Genomic DNA, 21,611 nt, shown 5'->3' with positions numbered 1-21,611 from the left:
TTTTGCTCTGCAGGTCAGTCTTGCACCTTCTTTGACCCAAACTCAGGATTCTGAGTCCTGCTGAGGATCTGCAGGAGTGATGTGAGAGGAGAGGGGTGAGCAGGTACAAGTGGGGGAGGAGAGGCAGTGGAAATGGGGAAGATATGGGGGGAAAAAGAGTGACTAAAACCACCTGTGGCAGTGGGGAGGTAGCACGTCAGGTATGCACCTCACTGGGAGACTTGCAGGAGGCAAAGTGGATTTTATGACTTCATTACCCAGAGGTCAGTGATTTTATTTTTGGTTGTTCTTTTTTCAGCTTACATGAAATGTAAGTGGGAAATAATGTGGGAGAGAGCGAAGTGCTTGCGCAGTGTGAGACGAGGGTGCTGGGTTAGAGCTCCCAACTGCACTGAGACTTGAAGGTTCCCTGGAGTTGAGTCCGTGTGTCACCAGCTGCTGGGCTGGACACTTTGAGACACTTCACAACACGACCTGGTTGGACTAGACAACCTTTGAAGGTCCCTTCCAACCCAAACTATTCTATGATTTTATGATTCTGTGGCCTGGGGGTCAAGTAGCGTTGTGCAGAGGGCATGGAGAAGGCGGCAGCTTGCGTGATAACCCTCTGCTTGGGAGTGATGTGTGCTGAGCCCATCCATCCATCAGGTTACGGAGACACCTCAGGGTCTGCCCAGGTTTCCTCAATAGCTCTGCCTGTCCTTCGGGGCTGGGAGCAAGGGGGAACATGTGCCCCTCTCACCTTGTGACCAGTTATTTTTTGCAAGCGGCTGGGGTTCAGCATCCCCACCACATCCTCTCTTCATGCTTCCTGTCTGCATTATCAGTTCTCTTTTCTTCCTGCCTTTGTTGGATCCTGGAAGTTCTACCTTTCTTATCTGAGGACCCTCCGCCCCTGCCAGCCAGGACTTTGGAGTTAATAATTACAAAGACTAATGACTTTCTGGTGCTGTCTTGCAAAGCTGAAGGTCTTTCCCCTCCTCCCAAAAGCTCCCTGAAGATAACCAAGGTTACAGCCATCAACACAAACCCCTCTGAGATTTCTGAGCATGGGGTCGGCCGCTGTTGTCACCGTGGGTCCTGGCCGTGGGGCAGGGCAGGGCTGTAGAGGACACGGACACCCAGGAGAAGCTGGGACAGGGAGTTGCTCCATGTGTTGTATCCGCAGTGGGTACAAGGAACACCAGCTCTAATTTCCCTGCTTTTGGCATTGTGTCTGGCAGTGAGGAAGAGGATGGGGCAGCTGGGGCCGGGGTTGGAGCTGCCCCGGTGTGCGAAGGCTCGGGGGGGACAGCGCTGCCTGGAGCAAACTCCAGGGCAAGGTAGGAAAATGGGAAATATGGGGAAGGACTGATCTGGAAGACATATCTGAGGGTGGCCTGCAAGGGACGAGGCTGGTTTTGGTCCAGTGTGGTGGGCTGTGGAGTGGATGAATCATTTCCAAACACCCTAGGAATTACCTGGGGCTGATGCTTTTTGCCCTCCTGTGCTAGTGGAGCAAAACGAGCGAGGAAAAAGCTTTCAGGACGAGTATGCACCTTTTAAGCACGGAAAGGCTGCAGTAATGTCTCCCCGGAGCCTCCTCTTCCCCAGGCTGAACACCCCCAACTCAAAGCACCATCGGGCTGATCAAACCATCGCACCCGGCGACCAGCCGAGGGGATGGGACACCGGCCCCAGCGCAGCATCCCCCGCCGCAGCGGGTCCGGGGCTCCCGGGTGGCCCCGCGGGTACGAACCCACCCCGCCTTCCATCAGCCTCCCAGCACCGGGCTGCGGGAGAGGGACCCCGGTCCCGAACCCCGGTCCCGAACCCCGGTCCCGAACCCCGGTCCCGAACCCCGGTCCCGAACCCCGGTCCCGAACCCCGGTCCCGAACCCCGGTCCCGAACCCCGGTCCCGAACCCCGGTCCCGAACCCCGGTCCCGAACCCCGGTCCCGAACCCCGGTCCCGCCCGTTGGCTCCGCGCATGCGCGCCCGCCCGCCGCGCCGGGGTCACGTGGCGGCCCCGCCGTTCCCCCCCGCGGGCGGCGGGAGCGCGTCCTTGCGGCGCCGCCCCAGCCCCGGGAGCGGCTCCGGCTGCGGCCATGGGGGCGGCGGCGGCGGCGGCGGCTCCTCCGCCCTGAGCAGCAGCGGGACCCAGCATGCGGCGGGGGTAGGTCCGGCCGCCCGGCCCCCCGGGCTGGAGGCAGCGGTAGCGGCGGGGTCTGGCCGGTGGCGGGGGTGGGGGGGCGACCGGGCGGTACCGGGGGACCTGGAGCGGGGGAAACGGGCTGAGCGATCCCCGAGGCTCGGCGGGGGCGGGGATGGGGGTGTCTGGCCGGGAGCAGCCCGGGCTGAGCCTCCCCTTGGGCTCCCGTTGCTTTTGCTTCTTTTTCTTTTTTTTTTTTTCTTCTTTCATTTTTAACACCTTGAGTCCCTGCAACTGCAAACCCCAGTCCCCAGACCTGTATTTGTCATGTCAATTAAGGCTCTGTAAGGATGTCCCGCGTCCAGCAGCAGACATCAGGACACAGCGGCTGATGGAGACGCACATAAGAGTCGCGAGCTGTGATTTATGTTATAATAGAGCAGACAAAACGCTTTGCAGGAAAGTTTTGCGAGCGGTGCCGGTGCCGTACGGTGGGGATTCTCTCGCCATCGGGATGGAGAAGCCGGGTCGTCTTTGCAAATCTGAGCTCAAGGGATGAACCTGGAGAGACCCCGCGGGCTGTCGCTACGGGAAATAACTCTGTGGCGTCAGCCCTGCGGGAAACGTGTGGGGCCCGCTGGAAAAAGTGCGGATCCTGCACATTTTTTTGCTTTTTCTACAGAATCCAACTTTAGAAAGTTGGGGGGTTTTTTTTGGGTTTTTTTTGTGTAGGTTTGCGTTTCTCGCGTTGGGACCTTTAGGATATGATGCATTTTCCTGAGAAAGCTGCCAGTCAGAGCAGCAATAGCAAGAGAGTGCAAGGGAATGTGGTGGTATTTTACTCTTTGCGGGGGTTTATTTCAAAGTCCCAGCTTCGAGATTGGGGTTTTTGTGGGCAGAAGCCAGCACTGCTGAGGCTTTTGCGGGGATTCTGTTTGCACAGCGTGGAGAATGTGCTATTCCGTCATTAAAAATGGGATGATTTTTAGGATGGGTTTTTAGGTCCCTTGGCACTAGGGAGCATGGGTGGGACTGTTCCATTCCTCTGTGTCCTCCAGTTTTCTTCCACAGCGTGTGGAAATACCCTGGAATACCTGTCTCCCAAGGCAAACAGCTTTCGTCTGAGAACTTGAGAATCGTAAAAAACCAACACTGTTTTGTTTTGGTTTTTTTTTCCTGTTATGTACGGGTTAGATTTGCTGTCTTAATAGTTTAGTGGGCTGTTGAAATGTCCCTTTTCTTTGCTGCTGCTTTATTATAATTTTTTACTAGCTGCTTGGTTTGAATCTAGCTTTTCCTTTGTGCTCTGGGGGTTTTTTTGTGCTAATCACAGAAGCTGGAGGTGCTCAGACTGGCTGCTGTTTTTTCCCCTCTAATGCAGGAGAACCTGGAGAAATGTGTTCTCTGTGACTTTATCTAATCTCAAAAGTCCACAGCGGAGAGGGCGCCCACTCTGCCACCTGAAAAATGCTTTAGCTGTTGAGCAAACCTCTCTGTTTGGTGCTCTTCCCCTGCCCCGTGGCAAATCCGTTGCAGAGAACTTTCCCTGATCCCAGTGACAGGGATGAACCGGTCTCATTATGTGCTCACCTCCCTGCTATGGGTTTAAATCCTTCCTTCGGATCATTCTCTTGCATGATCCCTCCCCTTCCTTAGTGTTCGGAGCCCTTTGGAGACCTCCTCATCCCGTTAGTGATCTCACTGTTCAGGTAAGCGATCCCCGTTAGCTATTCTTGACCTTTAACCATTTAATTTCTTCCGTGCAGTTCTGCCTTTGCTGTGTTTGACCGGTCAGAGCAGCCTGGCTGGATGGAGCGAGCCCCGCACGCTCGGAACTCCGTGTGGTTCACACTCGTGTGTTCTCCTGCACCTCCAGCTGTAGATGTCCGGGAGTTCCTGCTGGTCCTGGCTCGCTCGCTCAGGCGTGTCCCTCCGTGTTTGTGCAAATTGCTTTTTATCAAGCAGTCCCAGCACGCTGAGGAGCTCAAGACGAATTATCTTTGCTTGCTTGGAGGCACTGTCTGTCCTTTTTACCTCTGGCCGAAACTAATTTTATTTTCTTGCCTTTGCCCCAAAGCACCTTTTTATGTTATTTCCCCCACTTCCAAATTTAGTTGTATCACCAAGAGTTTGCCCTGTGTGATTTTTCCACCTACCTGCTGCTTCTTTCCCTCTTGGAGAGGTGACTGTGGACAGCCGTCGCTCATGGCAGCTTTGGTGGGCTGGAAAGAGGCAATTTGAGTGGAAAAAAGTGGTTTAATAGCACCACGCTGTTGCTGGGTTGTGTAGCCTAGGAGAAGGTCTGTCAGCCGTTGGGTGTCACGGTTTGGCTGTTTCTTGTGTTTGGGTGAGATGGGGGAGAAGAGCAAGGCTCTTCTGAGCTGGACGTGGCTGAGGAGATAAGCCCAGCATGGGGCTGGAGTCAGAGCAAGGCAGGGACGCAGGACGCAGGGTGAATTCGGGAGAGGAAAATGCAGAAATTGGGAAAGGAGAGGAGCAGAAAGCGAACCTAACCAGAGGAAGGTGATGGGTTCTCTGCAGGAGGAGGTAGAGGCAAGAAGCAGGAGCCAGAAGGAGCGTGTGGGATGAGGGGCCGGTGCTGTGCGTACGAGGGGGCAGCCCCACGGCTCGGCGCAGGCTGCTGGCCCAGCGATAACCGGCAGCGGGTTAATCCATAGCGCCGGACGCAATAGAAACCTTCCGCTTGATCATCCTCCCGCTGACTTCAAATGAGTGACCACATGGGGACAGTTTGCATGAAGAAAGGGTGATGCATGCGCCCCAGGACGCTGCGATGTCCTACCGTGCAGGCTCTCAAGCCTCTGTTTTCTTCTTGTAAGATCCCAACAGCTGCAAAGCCTCCTAAGTTCATCAGCCTCTTCCAGGGGCTGTGCTAGTCTGTGGAGACGGGCCACAAAAATGATCCGAGGCTGGAACAGCTCTGCTGTGAGGACAGGCTGAGAGAGTTGGGGTGTTCATCCTGGAGAAGAGGCTGGATGTGGATTTGTTGCGAATGTTAGAGGAAAGCCGTGAATCGCCACCATATAAAGTTTCACTGTGCTCGTTCCACACAGCCAGGTCACTTTTGAAGAAGACACCCAGAAGCAACCAGCCGTGGGACCCTGGAAGACACTGATGCCATCCAAAGGCAGCAAGGAGGAGCCCGAGACGGGGGGCCAAGGTGCTGGAGGCGCGGATGAGACCCAGACCGCCGAGCAGCTCAGCGTGTCCCGTCTGCGCAGCTCTTCCGTGGAGATCCGTGAGAAAGGCTCTGAATTCCTGAAGGAGGAGCTGCACAAAGCACAAAAGGTAAAGCCCGGGGTTTGTGAGGACACCTGAGGGTGGTGGCGCAGATTTGGGCAGGGCGGGGGGTTTCTTAGAGGCAGTGCTGAGGGGAGCAGGGTCTGAAAGTGGTTGTGCCGCCCTGCGGAGCAGCCAGAAGAGGGGAGAGATTGAGCCGAGGTGGCCATAAAGTGCTTTGGAGCAGGACGTCGCTTGCTAGGTTGACCCAAACACGTGCCGACGTCCAAATTAGCCCTGGAAACGCTGCAGCAAGCAGCTTGAGGCAGCAGTGCTTACTGTGAAGCCTCCTTGCTAATGGCAAATGAGCAATTCCAGCCTGAAAAGCCAGATGCAGCTTGTGGAGGGATGGCTTTGGCGACACGGAGCGTGGCGTGGAGCTCAGCGACGGGATCCGTGCGGTGATGGGGAGGAAAGGTGGTGATTGCCGGGTGGGGGTCTGCGCTGAGCTCGCGCATCCCTTTCCGTTTCCTCAACAGGAGCTGAAGCTGAAGGACAAAGAATGTGAGAGATTGTCCAAAGTCAGAGAACAACTGGAGCAGGAGCTCGAGGAGTTAACAGCTAGCCTGTTTGAGGTACCACCCTCTTCCTTCTCCCAGCCTTTCTTAAGCTAAGCTTACATCCTACTCCTTTAAGACAGGCTTCCCCTGAACTTCCAGCCATCCCCTCCCACATTTTCCTCCTTTCCCGTGTTCTTTCCCTCTCGCAGAAGCAGAGCTGGGCAGTGCAGCAGGCAGAGCCTCAGAGCAGGGGCTCCTACCTGCTCCTGGGGAGCATTTACGTGCTTTTCTTTCCCCTTTAGCAGCCGTGGGGTGGCATGAAGAGCACAGCAGTTATGGGTCTGTACATCTGGCAGCAAAAACAGATGTGGGGATGCCTGTAGCTGGAGCTAAGCTTAGCTCCCGGTCCCTCTCCTGTGCCAGCTCTGTAACAGAGATGATTCCCTGGCTTGTGTCAGCCCTTGCTTGGGTAGGAACAAGCTGGATACTCCTCTGCTCCACTGAGTGTTCAGAAGGTTGTTTGGTTTTGGTTTTGGTTTTTTTCTAAAGTGATTCTTGCCAAACTCTGTCCCGGCAAAATCCCATTTACCACCAGCTCTGATGTCTGGATCTGACTGGGCAGTGAGAAAAGCCGGAGCCCGTCTGTGCCTTTGAAATGCAGGCTGGCGCTGAGCGCGGGGGCCAAGAGAGCATCCCCCTCCTGGAGATTTGGCTGCACAAAGATAAACTGAACTTAGAGATAACGTAGCCGAGGGCTGTCCCCTTCCTTTGGCGGCCTTGGGCAGACGGTTTCCAGGCAGCGCTGCGGGGAGGCCCCAGCTGGGGCTCTCACGCTTCCCTCTTCCATGGGAGATGTTAAGCCAGGCTCTACCGTTTGGTCCCCGCCTGAGCTACGGCTCCTGCTGTGTCACAGGGAGGCCCGGCTGCTCCTCGAGAGAAGTGGGAGCAAAGTGCAGCAACAAAGTCAGGCGAGAGCAGTGACCTCACCGGTGAGGAACCAAGATGTGAGGCAGCAAGTCTGGATCGGGATCTCCGCCACAGGCGGCAGTCGGGGTCAGAAAACAGTCCAGTGATCAACCAGCGAGCCTGCGGTGACAGCGCAGGACTGAGGTCCAGCCGGGAAGGCAGCGTAGCGAGGCTGAGCCGAGGTCAGAGTCCAGAGGTGTTGGACTGGGCGCTTCGGTGTAGCACAGCTGGGTGCTCATGTTAAAACCTCGGCCTTAAAGCGATTCCTAAGGGCAAAGAGGGGCAGGCCCTGGCTTCTGGCTTTCTCCACAGCAGCCCCTATCAGTGGGAGAGGTGACCTTGGACTCGGGCAGCTGAACTCTTTAATTTAGCCAACTCCGCTCCTAGAAGGGGGATGCGCTCCAGGCTCTGGCGCTCAAAGCCTTCTCTGGGAAATCCTGGGGGGAAAGCTCTCCCCAGCTGACAGAGTGAAACGCTGGGATGTGGCGGTGATGTCTGTCCCCCAGCCTGTGGTACGGTGGAGCTCGGGCCTGGAGCGATGCATTTATGAGTTGAGGCTGCAACGGGCAAACTGAAATTCTCTCTGGCGCAGGAGGCGCACAAGATGGTGAGAGAAGCAAACACTAAACAGGCGGCGTCGGAGAAACAGCTGAGGGAGGCACGAGGGAAGGTGAGAACCGCGCTTTCTGTGACTTTATTTTTGTGTTAAGTCAGTACCGTTCCTGCCCAGCCTGGCCACGGCGCTGTGTGGTGGCCGGCGGAGGGCAAAGCGCCTGCAGGTCGGTCGCTCTGAGATGCTGCGTTCACTCTGTTCCCTCTCCAGCAGACACTGAGTGAGGGGGAAGAGGCATCTGATCCAGCTCCCCTTTGAGAAGTGGATGCCAGGGGAGCCATCGAGAAGCGATTCGCTGTTTAATTGCCGCGGTTGTGGGGATGGGTAGAGCAGAGCTGGGATTTCCTGAGCAGGCTGCGTCACAGGGCTGCTCAGCGGGTTCCTTCTTGAGGAGAGAGAAATTTCTTCTGGGTTTTGGGGTCTAAAAAGAGCCTGGTGCAAAATGTGCTCAGACAGAGGAGCAGAGGGACGGGTTCCCAAACAGCTGCTGTTCAGCCCTCTTTAAAATTCTGGGTGACGGTGGGCGTTTGGGAGAGGGGGGTGAAGGCTTCACGGCCGCGCTTGCAGCTGGTTCCTGTGGCTTTAGTGTTTGGGGTGCAGCAAACTCGAGCTCAGCGGGTTCTGATGGTGCTGGTGGCTCTCGCCTTGTCTCCTCAGATCGACATGCTGCAGGCGGAGGTGACGGCTCTGAAGACGCTGGTGATCACATCCACACCTTCCTCCCCGAACCGCGAGCTGCACCCTCAGCTCCAGAGCCCTTCTAAAGCCGGCTTCAGGAAGGGCCACGGGCGAAACAAGAGCACCAGCAGCGCCGTGGTCTCGGCTGCCAGCCAGAACGCGGCCCCAGAGCCCGTCAGTCACGAGCGCAAGGAGGTGGGTGAGGACCATTCCCTGCATCAGCCCTGGAGCCGCCGCCGGCACCGCGCTCCGGGAGCCGAGTCTGACTTGGGTTTCCCGGAGAGCTCTGCGGTTTCAGCGTTGGGAGAAGCTGTTCGTGCAGCCGTGTGGCTTGTTCCCCAAATTTGTGCTGAGGCAGGCGCTGGAGGGTTTCCGTTTGTGGGGGGTTCTGGGGAGCACGTTGAAGGCTGTGTCAGGACAAGGGCTAGAGGAAGCAGTTGGGGGATCCCTGGGGTGCATGGACAGGTCCAGGAGCTACCGGTGCTGGGGTGGATGTGTCAGGAGCTGCTGGGCAGAAGCCGGTTGCTCTGCACCTTGGCAGTTGAGTCTTGGCGTGATTTGCTGTTGGTTTTTTTTCTCTCTGCCTAGTTTGGCTTCGGCGCCAGGACGTCTCTATCGACTTGTAGTCTCTGTCACTTGTTCTGTGTTCTTGGGCATGTCGCTCTTCTTCTTTTTGCAGAGCGCATGGTTAATTAGTTACATTTAATTCCTTCCTCACTGGAAGGAGCTGAGCAGAGAAGCACCCTGAGCGTTTGTGAATATCTTTCAGAGAGACAGTGTTTGATTCCCTTTAGTTGATCTTTCGATAGTCCCCACCTGCTGTGACCATGGTGTAAGGAACACTTCTCCCTGCTTGCACAACCTTTCTGTCTGGGAACGTTCCCCTTGCCAGATGTGTGCACAGCTGTCCTGGGGAGCAAAAAGGATGGAGCTTATGGCTTTGGTCAGGAAGAATGAAAATGACTGGGGGAATACATCTCCCTAGTGATTTTTCTGGGAGCTGCAGCCTCTGTGATGAAGAATTATTGAGGGAACACAAAGGTACCTGGTCACTTGGCTGGTGTGAGGACGTACGCAGGAATTTTGAGATTAACACTCTGACCAAACAGGACTGTGCTGGAAACACCGGTAACGTCTGCTTTTGGCAGTGGATTCAGTGAACGTGCCTTGTCAGCTTCTGCGCAGCGTTCTTGTTGCTGGAGTTTGGACCAAATGCTTCAGGCAACGTCGGCTGTAGCCGTTGTCCTGAGACAGCCACAGCAACGAGAGGCGAAGTTGTGTAGCTCTGTTCGCAGCCAGAGAGGAGTCAAAAAGAAAGCCAAAGGAAAAAATCAGTAACTGGGAAGGCCTGATGCTCTGGTTTCTCCTGGCCAAGCAGGGAACAGTCCAGATGCTCTGGAAGTTGGAGTCAAGTGTGGTCAGCTGGAAGCTGCTTTGAGGGCCGGGAAGAAGAAGGTTTTAATCTTTTTAAGGTGACCTCTCCAACATTGACCATTCCTCCGGTCAGAACAGGGAAGCTCCAAACTGGGAGCCCGGTTTGGTGAAGCGCTGACCGCCCTGTAGAAGTCGCCCTCTGCCTACAATAAGCAGAGACAACTTTCCCCTCGTTTTGCTGTTCTGGGCTCAGTCTCAGCAAAGCTCGTGTTGACGATCTTTGGAGAAATGCTGGCTCTTGTAAGTGACTCGCTTGTTAAGGAGTTGGACCTGGCATTTCTTTGTGTGGGTGACTTCCACAGGGCGCAGATATCCCAGGGCTTAAATTCCTGGGGCTGCAGCTTCCAAAGTGACCAATAATTTTATATTATCAAGGGTTAAGTTGTTAATTTCTGTCTTGAATTCCTTAGTGGCCTGTGTGGGAGGTGATGAAAGGGAACCTGGCATTCGGAGACTTGGTGCTCTGGGGAAAAAAATGTGCCCCATCCTAAACTGAGCCTAAAAATGCCAGAATTTCTGTTCCCTTTTTGCACCTCAAGCTGAAGTGTTGCTTGTGGCCCTGGGATGTCTTGAGCAGCAGGTTTAGCTCCCCGGAAGGGAGGAGATGGGCCTTCTGTTTTGTCTCGTGTTTTTTACCTCCCTTTCTTGCTCATCTCTCTAAACCTTTTCCTTCCCTGTCTTTCCTTCCTCTGCCCTCCAAGTCTGGGTTCCCCGCTCTCCTCTCTCTGCTCCTCTGTCTCCTCCCTGGGAAGTCCGTCCACATCACCTATGAACCCGGCTGGCAGGACGTGGGGGCAGGTGCTTCCTCCTCCTTGCGGCAGGTAACTGGGGAGGGTTGGGACCCGTCTGCCTCTCGCACTTCCAGCCTTTCAGTCCTAGCTTCCTTTTATGCTAACCTCCATTTTTGAATTTGTTTTGGTTTTGTGTGTTTTTCTTTTTTTTTTTTCTTTCTCAATTCGTTTTCCCATCTTGAAGCCTGGTACCAGGTGAGCAGTCTCTGTAGCTCGAACCCAAACCTTTTTCAGCTTTCTTCACTCACATTCTTTGTGTCGCTCCGCGGGGTTTCTTTTAGTTTTGTTTTTCCTTTTGGCAGCTTTAACAGGATTCGCTGGCCTCTTAAGGAGATGCCCTGTCAGTCAGGTTGGTGCTTTGGCTAATGATGGATCCGGGGTTTAATTGTCAGGTCCTGGAGAATCTCCAGGGCTGCAGTTATTTTCAGCCAGACAGGGATGGAGGCAGCTCAGGGGATGGGAACAAGCTCTGTCCCCGGGTCCCTTTTTGCTGAGCAGTGGTAACACTTGTGTGCCCGGCTGTAACAGGCCACGAGCAGATGTTGGAACAGGGACAGCTGTTCCTGCTCTTGGAGTTCCCTTTGAGAGACCTCCTTTCCTAAACCCAGCTTACCTCTGCAAGCCTGTGTGGCTGCCCAGCATTCCCGTTACATCTGCGACTCCCCAAACACCAGAGTTCTGGGCTCGGAGCGGGTTTTAACGCGCTGGATGATGTTGTGAGCTCACGCTTGGGCTCACTGAAGGTAGTTCTGCTGATGGCTGGTTTTTGATGGCTATTTATTAGTGGCTTTTTCCAGTTCATCATTTTCTAGAGCAGTCTTTTCCTTGCAGAATAAGCCCAGTATGGCTGTGTCAGTGGCACAGAACTGCTGATGGGTGGCAGAGGAAATGTCCTTGGAGCGAGCCAGCTTCCCTCAGACACTTCTGTGATGTCTGAGCCTTCCAGATGTTTCGTGGTTAGGTTACCGGCACGGTAACAGAGATTTTCTGATATGGTATCTCTCCACCCACCTTCCCTCATCCCACTCTTCTTGGACACTTGCTGCAGGTCGACTCCATTTTATTTGCTGAGTTCCAAGCCTGGAAGGAATCTCCAACTTTGCATAAATCCTGCTCTTTCCTGGACAGGATTTATCGAGAAGACGTGGGACCTTGTCTGGACTTCACTAAGCAGGAGGTGAGTGCTGGAAGGGGAGGACACACAGTCTGGCAGCACCCGAGTTGCGCCTTTCTCTAGGTGACCTTTGCGTATCCGTGTAATTTCTGTTTGCCGCAGCTGTCGGAGCTGGTGCGAGTAGCCGTGGAGCAGAACACGCTCACCATCGAGCCGGTTGCTTCCCAGGCGCTGCCTGTGGTGAAGGTGTCGGCAGAAGAGTGCGGTGGACCAAAGTAAGGCTCTCAAAGTATTAAAATTTGACAGCAAGTTTTTATATAGAACACCTCTCTACATCATTAAACAAACATTAATCATTCAAATTCAAGCTTTGTATGTGTTACTTGTTTACTGGGGAGTATATTGAACTGGAACAGCATAAAACCAGAAGCAATGTACTTAGAATAAATTCAATAGTATGGATTCAATCTATAAATTTGACTGAACAATTCAGTATACCAAATGCCAAGAAATTCAGGTTATGGGTAGTTTATGCCAAATAACCTAATAAGGTGCTTTCAAAACCGAAACCGTGTATTCCAGTTTTACTGTAAATGTATCAACATTTCCGATTCTGGAATACAAAAGTCAGCCTCAGTAACCCATTAGTAGTCTCACCTGAATTGAAATGAAAACACAGAGCTTGTTACGGCCTTATTCACACAATGGCAGATATCCTAATAGCACCAGAAGAGCAGAAATGCTGTGCGGGAAGCCTTATTCCTGCTGCGTATACTTCTGGTCACATAGTTAATAAAAGAAATTAAATTTATTTCCAGAGCCATCATTAAGATTACAAATCCCCTCTAAATTAATTCAATACTTATTTCTGCTCTCTTTTGGTTTTTTGTGCCATCTGGCGAGCTCGGCCAGGCCTCGCTCAGTCGGGTTGAACAGTTGCAGGGGCTTAGCTGAGCCTTTTCTTAATCTCTGACCTGCGGCGGTTCAGCTCAACTCGTTACATGAGAAGGGGAATTAGCTCAGCCCAGCTGATGCGCTGGAGTTGATTATTTTGGCCAATAACCTGGCGACGTGTTGGTGCCCTTGGCTTGGGAAAGGTGGTTATTTTTCCCCTCAAGGTGGCAACTTGTTTAATGTTCTCTGAGGGTGCGTTTGTGCATAACCCAGGGCGAAAGGATTAAGTCAGAGCTGCGTTATCTTGTGTTCTTCCATCTTGGAAGCTCACGTTGCACTCCGGGCCTTGCCGGTGCACTGGGTGGCATTGAGCGTAGGCCGGAGGGGATGTCCCGCTGCTGTGTGTCACCTTCCCCACCTGACGCTGCCGCCTTGCCATCAGGATCGGGGCTATCGCTGCTCCAGAGCTTGTCAGACGACTTGAGATCGCCCCAAAGATGAGGAGCACAAGCAGGAGTGACGCGACATGCCAGGCCAAGACAGGGGATTTTATTCAGCTGTTGGATTTGAGTTCAGTCAGGGTTTTCTCTCTTTGTTCTTCCCTCCCTCGCCTTCAAGCAGAGCACCTTCTAAGCGGAGGTGTTCCTGTAACAGTGAAAGCTGCTCACGTACAGGTTTCCTACCACTCTCTTCTGCGTTTTGTCTCGTCTCTGGGCAGATTGTTCCACGAGTATGTGTCAGGCCTGTTCCAAAAACAACCCATCCTGTATTTATCCTTACCAGTTTCCTTTTGATTTTTTTTGTGTGTGTGTGTGTATGTGTCTTCACAGTGGGTTCCGGTCACAAATTGTAACGTAAGTGAACTATTTATTTTTCAGTCAGTGATCAAAGATCTCTAATCCATTAACGAGTTACTAACTTAGTGTAATTCAGCAGCTTTGAGGCTAGAGCTGAACTAAACTAACTTTTTAACCCACCCAGGCAGGACGGTAGGGAAATCTTGCTCTTGGCAATAAAGGACCCAAAAGGAATTTGCTCCCCTTTGTTTCCCAGATGCAAAACAATGATTTTTGCAACAGTTTGGGGACTCTAGACAGGCAGGGACTGAGTTGACCACTAAGCAATGTTACCTGTCAGAGCAAAATGCTGGCCAGGAGGTGCTGGGGACATCTGATTTTCACAATGACATGTCTGGAAAAGTGCCCTGGGGTATGTTGAGTGTTGAGGGCAGGTGTCCAAGCTCTGTGGTTTAGGTTACTTCTACCTACTGTTGTAATAACTGGGGTTGCACCAAGTGGTACCAACCAAGCCGAGAGCAACCAGCAGGAGTCTGTTTTTCCCCAGTGTGCTGCAATACTCAAACTCAGGACCTCTTAAAGGCATCTTGTTGACAAAAGCATCGCTTATCCTGCACCTTCTGAGGATTTGATCCCTGTAAGTTGTGTTAACATTCGGGCAATGATTACTTCTCGTTGCGTCTGAACACTTCCAGCCCGTGCTTCCGCGCTTAGCTGATATTTGCCTTGATAACGGTGGAAAACAAGCACTATTCGTCTTGCAAATAATGGAAGGAAGTGCCAAGAAAATAGAGACATGCCTCACCCTTTACTCATTATGTCTTTTGGTGGCTTTCCTGGGAGCTGAGCCGTCTTGAAAAGTCTGTTTCCTTCAATCTCCTTACAATTGTGAAGCCGAACTTCTTCCCCATCTGCATAAAAAGGGGTCGATTGTGAGGAGCTGCAGGACTTCTCCAAAGCCCCCTGAAGTCAGTACAAAGCCACTCCGTGTGGCCTCAACTAGAGGAGCTTCAATTCAGGCTCAAATTAATTAATAGGAGCCTAAAAAGGCTGCAGTGCAGCTTGGTTTGGGCTCTCAGCGTGAGCACCTCTGCTCAAATGCCGGATTTACCTGTTTTGAGCCCAGGTTTGGTCAGGGAAGGGGCACAGCCTTGGTTTGCTTGGGCACGGAGTGATTACTGGTTCCAGATACTTAGCCTGAGGTCTCCTAAACGTGCCATTTATGGGATCTTTTGAGAAAAAGCTCACACAAGCCAAGGTTTTTTCTTCTTCATGCTGAAATGACACAGCATCTGGCTTCTGAGCTCCCCCTTCCATCTCTTGGGGACAGTCTTGAGGTTGTTGGATTGCTTGTGCTCTGCTCTGTCGTTAGATTGCTGAGGGTTTAAGTGGTTTTTTTTCTTTGTCTGCAGGAAATGTGCTCTGAGTGGCCTCCCCAGGACCTGCAAGCACCGCATCATGCTGGGGGATTCGGGGAATTACTACTACATTTCACCATCCTGCAGGGCCAGGGTGAGTCTTCCACCTTCCCAGGGTGCCTCAACCCTCCAAAACCGCTCCCACACCCCGAGGTGGAGGAGCCCTTGGGTCAGCCCTCAAACAGACAGAGACCTGTGGGACTTGGGTTTGTTCCTGAAGTCGAGGTGGCTCTTCATTGATGACGAGGTCTCCGGCTCTGCCTTATGTTCCTTCAGAGTGTTCGCTTTCCATGGTCCGATCAGTACAGGGCTTTGATTGTTTTGCTTTATTATTATTTTTTTAATCCTCCTTTGTAGAACACTGTGATTTTCTGCTCTTTAAGTGCTGGCTCTGGTTACTGTTCCGGTACAGATCAGTAACTCGGATGGTTCTGAGAACAAGCTGTCCTTTCTTTGGAGGGAAGGGACAAGGTCAATGATCTGTTAATGTCACTGTTGGGGCTCTGATTCAACGGAGCGTTGTAGAAGTTTATTCTTTCCCGAGTTGCACATCAGAAGAGCTGATCCTGCAACATGTGACTCTTCTGAGACAAAAAGTTGGGTTTGGGCATGAACTTAAGTTGACTAATTTTTGCTACTTGCACCGAAGTACTCTAATGTGTCGTGAACCCCTGTACCTCCCTGCACACACGCTCTCTGCACAAACCTTTAACTCCAGAGATTTTAATGCAGTCAGGAACTGCTCCTTGAAGGAAGATCATGGACTTTGCTCCCACATTCAGTGGTGATCACTCACGTCTCAGATCTACGTTAGGCTGCAGTTCTTCCACAGTATGTCTCATGGGCAGTGTAATATCTTGGGATGGGCTTGCAGGTGCCTAGAACTTTGATTTTTATTATGTTTAACCCGCTTTCTTCTTATTTCTTTCCATCTGGTGGTATGTGGTACTATAATAATTTATTTTTCAGGTGCTGAACCCCGAGCTCTCCTGCTGGGTGCTGTGGAAGTCTCTTGACAGGCAAAGCAAGTTCTATAGCTGACTCCTTTTTTGTTTAATTTTCCTTCCCTCCCTCAGATCACAGCGGTGTGCAACTTTTTCACCTACATTCGCTATATCCAGCAGGGCTTGGTGCGGCAGGATGGTAAGAGGGGATGCTTTCTGTGGGACATTGGGAGGAATTAAGAGGTCCTGTTCAACGTGACAGGCTTGGGGTATTCCCTGTGTCTTTGAGAAACGGTGAAATGACAACAAAGGCATGAGCGGGAAGAAGAGACGCGCTTATTCTTTGCTTATCAGCTTGTTGGGAGGTTTTCCTCGGGGTGGAGCTGGTAAGGGGTGACCTGATGGGCTTATCCTGCTGGACCCTCCATGTCTTCCTCTAGACATGAGAGATTTTTTGCAATGAGGGTGGTAAAATATGGGAACAAAAACTCTGGCCCAGGTTGGCCAGAGAGGTGATGGATGAACCATCCCTGGAGACATCCCCGGCCAGGCTGGACGGGGCTCTGAGCAACCTGAGCTGGTGCAGACGTCCCTGCCCATGGCAGGGGGGGCACTGGGGGAGCTGGGAAGGACCCTGCAACCCAAACTATTTCATGATTCTGCAAGTCTATCTTTGTTTCCGCCACTTGGGGATGCACCTGGCCGGGCTGCACTGAGAGCACAGCCCAACATGAGGGGGCGTCCAGCTGTGCCTCGCTTACCAATTCATTTTATTTTGTTTTTTTTTTTCCTCCTCTTCTCTACTCCCTTCTTGTTTTGCAGTGGAGCTGATGTTCTGGGAGGTCATGCGGCTCCGGAGGGAGATGTCCTTGGCCAAACTCGGGTTTTATCCCAGCGAGATGTAAGCGCGGAGGGAAACTGCTCCTGAACGAACGGCTCGTCAAACGCTGTTTGCCAAACAGCTGAACGCGGCGCCTCTCCTGCAGCGGGCTTTGCTCCCTCCTCATCCTCCCGCCGCCTGACGCCGATCAAGGAGCGAGAAGCACAAGTTCCACCTTCAGCTGTCCCACTTCTCCAGCTGTGACTGGAACGGAGCTGCCCCGGCAGCTGGGCTGGCCCGGCCGCGCTGGGGTGGCCGCCAATAGACTCTGCTCTACGGAGTCTCCTATACGCAGTGTATATCCTTTTTTTTTTTTTTTTTTTTTTTAAACCTTTTGTTTTTATATGCACTCTGCTTTGGCATAGTCTGAGGTCAGCCCTGTGCAACACAGGAGTCCCGCAGCCTTCTCTTTGTAAGCAACTCTTTCAGGACAGATGCTGGCTGTCTGTCCAGCTGTTCCACTCGTTCTTTGGGGTGAAGGGTGCTGTGTCCAGCCATACACCAAGGTCCTGCTGGCCACTTATCCGCAAACGACCCTGTAACCGCCAGCAGCACACAATAATCTTCTGGAGAGACATGAGCAGCCTGTTTCCAGGTACTCGCTCCTTTTAAAGGAGTCTGCAAGAGAAGCTTTCTGCCAACTGAGTCACAAAGAGGGATTTGTTTCTGTGTTTTTTAGCTTGTGATTTGGCACTGGGGGAATCCAGGCCGGGGGAACAGCCGGAGCAGAGGCCGGAGCTTTGCACCTGGGGCCTTGGGCAGAAGAAAATGAGTGGGGAAATTGCCAAACTCGCAGCTGGCTGCGGGATGTTCTCTCCTGGTCTAGAGATTCCGACAGTCCTTGGTGCAGAAGTCCATCCCCCGTGGTGCTCTTAGATCCAAACCTCACCCACAAACAGATGCTTTTGAGCTGTTTCTGCTGTGAAGGAGCTTTGGGCAGTATTGTTCTGACTGTTTAGATGGAAACTGTGATCCCAGGCTGGGTCCTTTGTCTCCAGGAGGAGCGTGCCCAGGCTGGGCAGTCTTAAGGCCCCGAGATTTCTTCCCCAGTGTTAGACCAGACCTAGAGATGCACATCCACTGGGAAACCCAGCTTCTCCTGGGCTGCTGTGGTTCCTGTCAGCTTCAAAACCTGCTGGGAAGGATGTCCCTAAAGCTGAGGTCAGCTCTAGCTTGGGCTCAGGCCCAGGCTTGTCTGCCAAACTGTGTTAAAGCCATGACAGTGTTTTATAGCCAATTTAGCCCTTTTTTTTTTTTCCCCCCCCCCAGTGTCTGTGAAATCAGCTCAGCCACAACCCACCCTGGAGGTTTCACCTCGTGTGATATTTCTGTGCTCTTGCCTGGCCTGTCACCCTGTCCCTCTGCCATCGTCTTAGCAAGTCGGTGCCCAGAACCCCATCACCATCTCCATTAAGTTTTATCCTCTCCTGGGAGATGCTACAGTAGGAGCTCTGTATCTTCAGTGGAAGAAAACCAACAGAGCCGCTGGGTTCTTGTCCAGGGGAGGGAGGAATAGATGGGGGAAACAAAGGGTTTTGGTTGGGAACCTAATACAAGGACAGCTTCACAGCATATCTGAGAACCTTCTGTGGAAGACCCTGATGAGCACAAGCTTTCCTGTCCCTGAGCACACTTAAAATACCCTTTCCTTATGGCTATACAGGCACATGGTATTGTTTGCTGAGGGTTAGTAGCTATGTGAAACATGAGTTGTCATCCCCAGAGCTGGGAGAACACATTCCTCACAACAAAAGCTTTGAATCCGCCTCAGAAAGGGCTGAGCCACGAGTCCCAGTTGTTAACACCCCAGTTCTGCCTTTACTTCCCACAGCTGAGTGCCCCAAGTGATGCTGCTCCCCCTAAGTAGATGGGTATGTACATCTGCTTTTCACCAAAGGAATATGTTTCCAATGTGGAGTAAAAACCTGGAAAATGCATCTTTGGGTGAGAGTCTGGTTGGGTCTTGAGCTGGTGATAAACCTGCATCTCTTTTGGTGGTGGCTGCGGAATTGTGGCGATTTGACATCAAGTTTTCCAGAGGGGAAAATAGAAATGTCTTTTCCCAGTTGAAGATTTCAGCTCAGGTAAATTCTGTTCCCTGGCAGTTTCTCCTTGCATCTGTTCCTCCTTATCTCTACGTGTCCTGTGCTATCAGCTGCGACATTGCACAACAGACGTGGCTGCATTGCAGCACTGGGAATGAGATGGGCTCTCTGTGGAGGAGATGGTTTGGTTTGTGACATTTTTCTTTTTTTAATTTCCCAGCCCCAGTGTCACTTTGTAAAGCACTTTGAGGTGGAAGGAATTAGAGAAATGCAGCGTATAAGGTTGTCTTACATTTCAAAGAAAGCAGAGAGAACAATTTCTAAGTGAATATGAAGTCAGTCTGTTAACGGCGGGATGGTTGCACCCTGCTCTTTATTAAATGGAAAATAAACATTTGTTATTAACGTCTTTAAAGGTCTGGTTGGCGTTCTGGGGTTGGGTTGGTTGGGGGGGTGTGGGTTCAATAGCCAAGAGCAGAGTTCGACTGGTATCGCGCTCTGTGCTCCTCTTGCCCACTGCGTGTCCTAAGGGTTTTTAAAGCTTTAAGGGATTTTTAATGCTTTTCTTGCTCAGTCTGTCCTTTCTGTAGCTCCCTGCCTTTGCCAGGGGACTAAGTGACGGTGTTTTGGTAGCAAACAGAGTTTATCCCAAGTGTTTCTTGGGACAAGGTGGACCTTGAAGAGTGTCCTCCTGCCAAACTCAACATCTCCACATCCCTTCCCTGGTGCATCCAGCATCGGCTGTTTTCTGTGCTCAGATGATTCTAAAGTTGCTTTGTGCTTTTCAGCTCCTCTGTTTTCCTGCATTAAGCAACTACATTTTGTATGGAGAGCTGTCTCCAGAGTGGGATGTCCATTTTATTTTTATTTTTAGGATCCTACAGAGCCTGTAATAATTCTTCACAGGAGGTTCATCCCGCCCTGTGCAGCATGTCTAGCAGCCACAAGAGGGCACAGACAGACCAGGCAGGGACTGTCCACCCTGCGAGAATGGAGCATCTCCAGGGTCCCCTACCTGGCATCACACCTGCCCTGGCTCCTGCAGCCCCTGGCAGGGGTGTTTGTGCAGCCCCTGGCAGGGGTGTTTGTGCAGCCCCTGGCAGGGGTGTTTGTGCAGCCCCTCGCAGGGGTGTTTGTGCAGCCCCTCGCAGGGGTGTTTGTGCAGCCCCTCGCAGGGGTGTTTGTGCAGCCCCTGGCAGGGGTGTTTGTGCAGCCCCTCGCAGGGGTGTTTGTGCAGCCCCTCGCAGGGGTGTTTGTGCAGCTCCTCGCAGGGGTGTTTGTGCAGCCCCTCGCAGGGGTGTTTGTGCAGCCCCTCGCAGGGGTGTTTGTGCAGCCCCTCGCAGGGGTGTTTCTGCAGCTTCCACCCGCTGCAGGCAACGGGAACTGGGGTTAGATGGGTACCAGTCTCCTTGGGTGACTGGGGAACGAGGCTGATGTGGAAAGAAAAGGAAGGATTTGGATTTCTTTAAGGGATTCTCGGTTAAGCCTGAGGAACGTTGCAGAGGGATGAGCCTGTGAATGTCTCGTTGTGTCTGGGTCTGTAGGTGTCACCTCCTCACTGGAGCCCATAGGGATTGTGGTTTAGAAGCTTCTCTGTGGCTGGTAGAAGAACCGTGTCGTTGGCTCCAAAGCTTCTATGGTCTGAGAGGACATCAGCCCTGTCCCTGTTGCCATCTGCCCACCTCTGCCACCTGAGCTTTTTCTGCTGTCCTTCCTCTCGCCAATAAACCACGGTCCAGTTTCCAGAACCTCTCCGTGTTCTTTGAACAGAATCTCTGTTTTTTTTTGTCTGTGCTGCTGGATGAAGAGCATTTCTCCATGTATTTGCCCCACAACGTAGTGCCTGCTAGCTTGTCCTAGACCAAAAAAAGAGCTTCAAAGGGGTGGTAGTTCAAACATCTGCCTTCCTAGATGTGTTTGTCTTGCCTGAAGGACAAAGGGCAAAACCATCAGAGAGGATTTCAGGTACTTAGATGTTAATAGATGTTTAAGTGCAGAATCTAGGAGACTTTGAATGGCAAGAAGAGAGAAACCAGGATAAGGGACCTAGAGATTTGCTTGCTCACGGCAATTCCCTGGGTCTGCTGGTCCCGTCCTTTGCCCTGCCTTCAACGTTACTCCAGGTTTGCACAGGGCTGTAAATCAGGCTGTCTTTGCACAGTTGGTCAGGCTGCCTCCACACGCACAGAGAGATATACATGATTCCAGGAACCAACAAATAAAAGGTTGGTTTGTTTCAGGTACAGAGCAAGGAGAAGGTAAGCAGATGGCCTCCAAAAAAAGTCAGTTATTTCAAAGCTTTCGTGACAAGTAGTAACCTACTTTTATGACAAAACCGGCGAGGACTACTGCAGAATAAGCAGTGCTGGGGAAATTCCAGCCCTTTCAGAAATTCGGGGAGCGAGGCCCTGCCAGGACCAAGTCAACGTCCTGGCACAAGTCACCATGCGCATGTGTCACCGCGAGCTGGGGCTGGGCAGCTCTGCTGAGGCAGCACGTTCCTTATAGGAGCAGCCGCAGTGGTGCCACCGGTGCTGGTAGCCGAGTGGCCCGTTTTGCTGTTTATCAGGTCAATATTTCCACATCTGCATGAGGGCGATTGTGCTCGAGCTGAAACGTTGACTCTAGCCAGCCTGTTAAGGCGGGTGGACTTTGTACCGGTCAACGTAACGTTTGCAGGACTGTCAGAAGCCAGGACAGGCCCCCAGGGGGTCCTGCTTGCAAGAGATGAGTTGGGTAGACACCAAAGGGCCTCCTAGCCCTGCTGTGATGATACTCTTCAAGTTGTGGCCAGCAGCGAAACGCTATAGTTGCGTGCCTGTCGCTGGGGGTTAAGCCAAGCAGAAGGGGTGTTGGTGCCTACTTTGTGTTGAGGTCAAGTGGACAGGGCTCAGTGGATGGTGAGGTCCCTCCTATAAGGGGCTCTGGGCACACAGTGTGGCAGAAGGCATCAAAGTGAAGAACAGGGAAAGCTTTAAATAGCGTGTTTAGTGAGCAGTGTCGGGAGACAAGAGAGGGAATGTGAAAGGAGGTGCACCTCGAATCCTGGGGTCAATTTTGGGCCCCTCACGCCAAGCAAGCCCTCGAGGTGCTGAGTTCAGAGAAG

General features: G+C 52.5%; 1 protein-coding gene across 8 annotated transcripts; it reads left to right on the top strand.

Annotated features, from left to right (window-relative positions):
• Window positions 1–2,023: 2,023 nt before the first annotated feature.
• On the top strand, window positions 2,024–18,908 carry RAB3IL1 (RAB3A interacting protein like 1). Of its 8 annotated transcripts, XR_010606265.1 has the most exons (13): window positions 2,024–2,155; window positions 5,206–5,440; window positions 5,911–6,006; window positions 7,490–7,567; window positions 8,168–8,383; window positions 10,324–10,443; window positions 11,462–11,590; window positions 11,690–11,802; window positions 13,252–13,275; window positions 14,631–14,730; window positions 15,713–15,779; window positions 16,403–17,621; window positions 17,730–18,908. XR_010606265.1 is itself a non-coding variant. In XM_065635495.1 (12 exons), exons 1-12 carry the CDS (start codon window positions 2,145–2,147, stop codon window positions 16,483–16,485), a joined length of 1,272 nt encoding a protein of 423 aa, XP_065491567.1. In that variant the 5' UTR covers window positions 2,024–2,144; the 3' UTR covers window positions 16,486–18,908. The 8 variants fall into 8 exon arrangements, 7 of the variants coding, with proteins under 7 accessions (XP_065491567.1, XP_065491570.1, XP_065491568.1 ...); XM_065635495.1 differs by having other exon boundaries at window positions 16,403–18,908; XM_065635498.1 differs by lacking the exon at window positions 10,324–10,443 and having other exon boundaries at window positions 16,403–18,908.
• The last annotated feature ends 2,703 nt before the right edge of the window (window positions 18,909–21,611 follow it).

Source organism: Caloenas nicobarica, chromosome 5 (assembly GCF_036013445.1).
Source record: "Caloenas nicobarica isolate bCalNic1 chromosome 5, bCalNic1.hap1, whole genome shotgun sequence".
Lineage (NCBI taxonomy): Eukaryota > Metazoa > Chordata > Aves > Columbiformes > Columbidae > Caloenas > Caloenas nicobarica.
The sequence above is the reverse complement of the archived record's forward strand: the minus strand, read 5'-3'. Positions and strand labels throughout refer to the sequence as shown.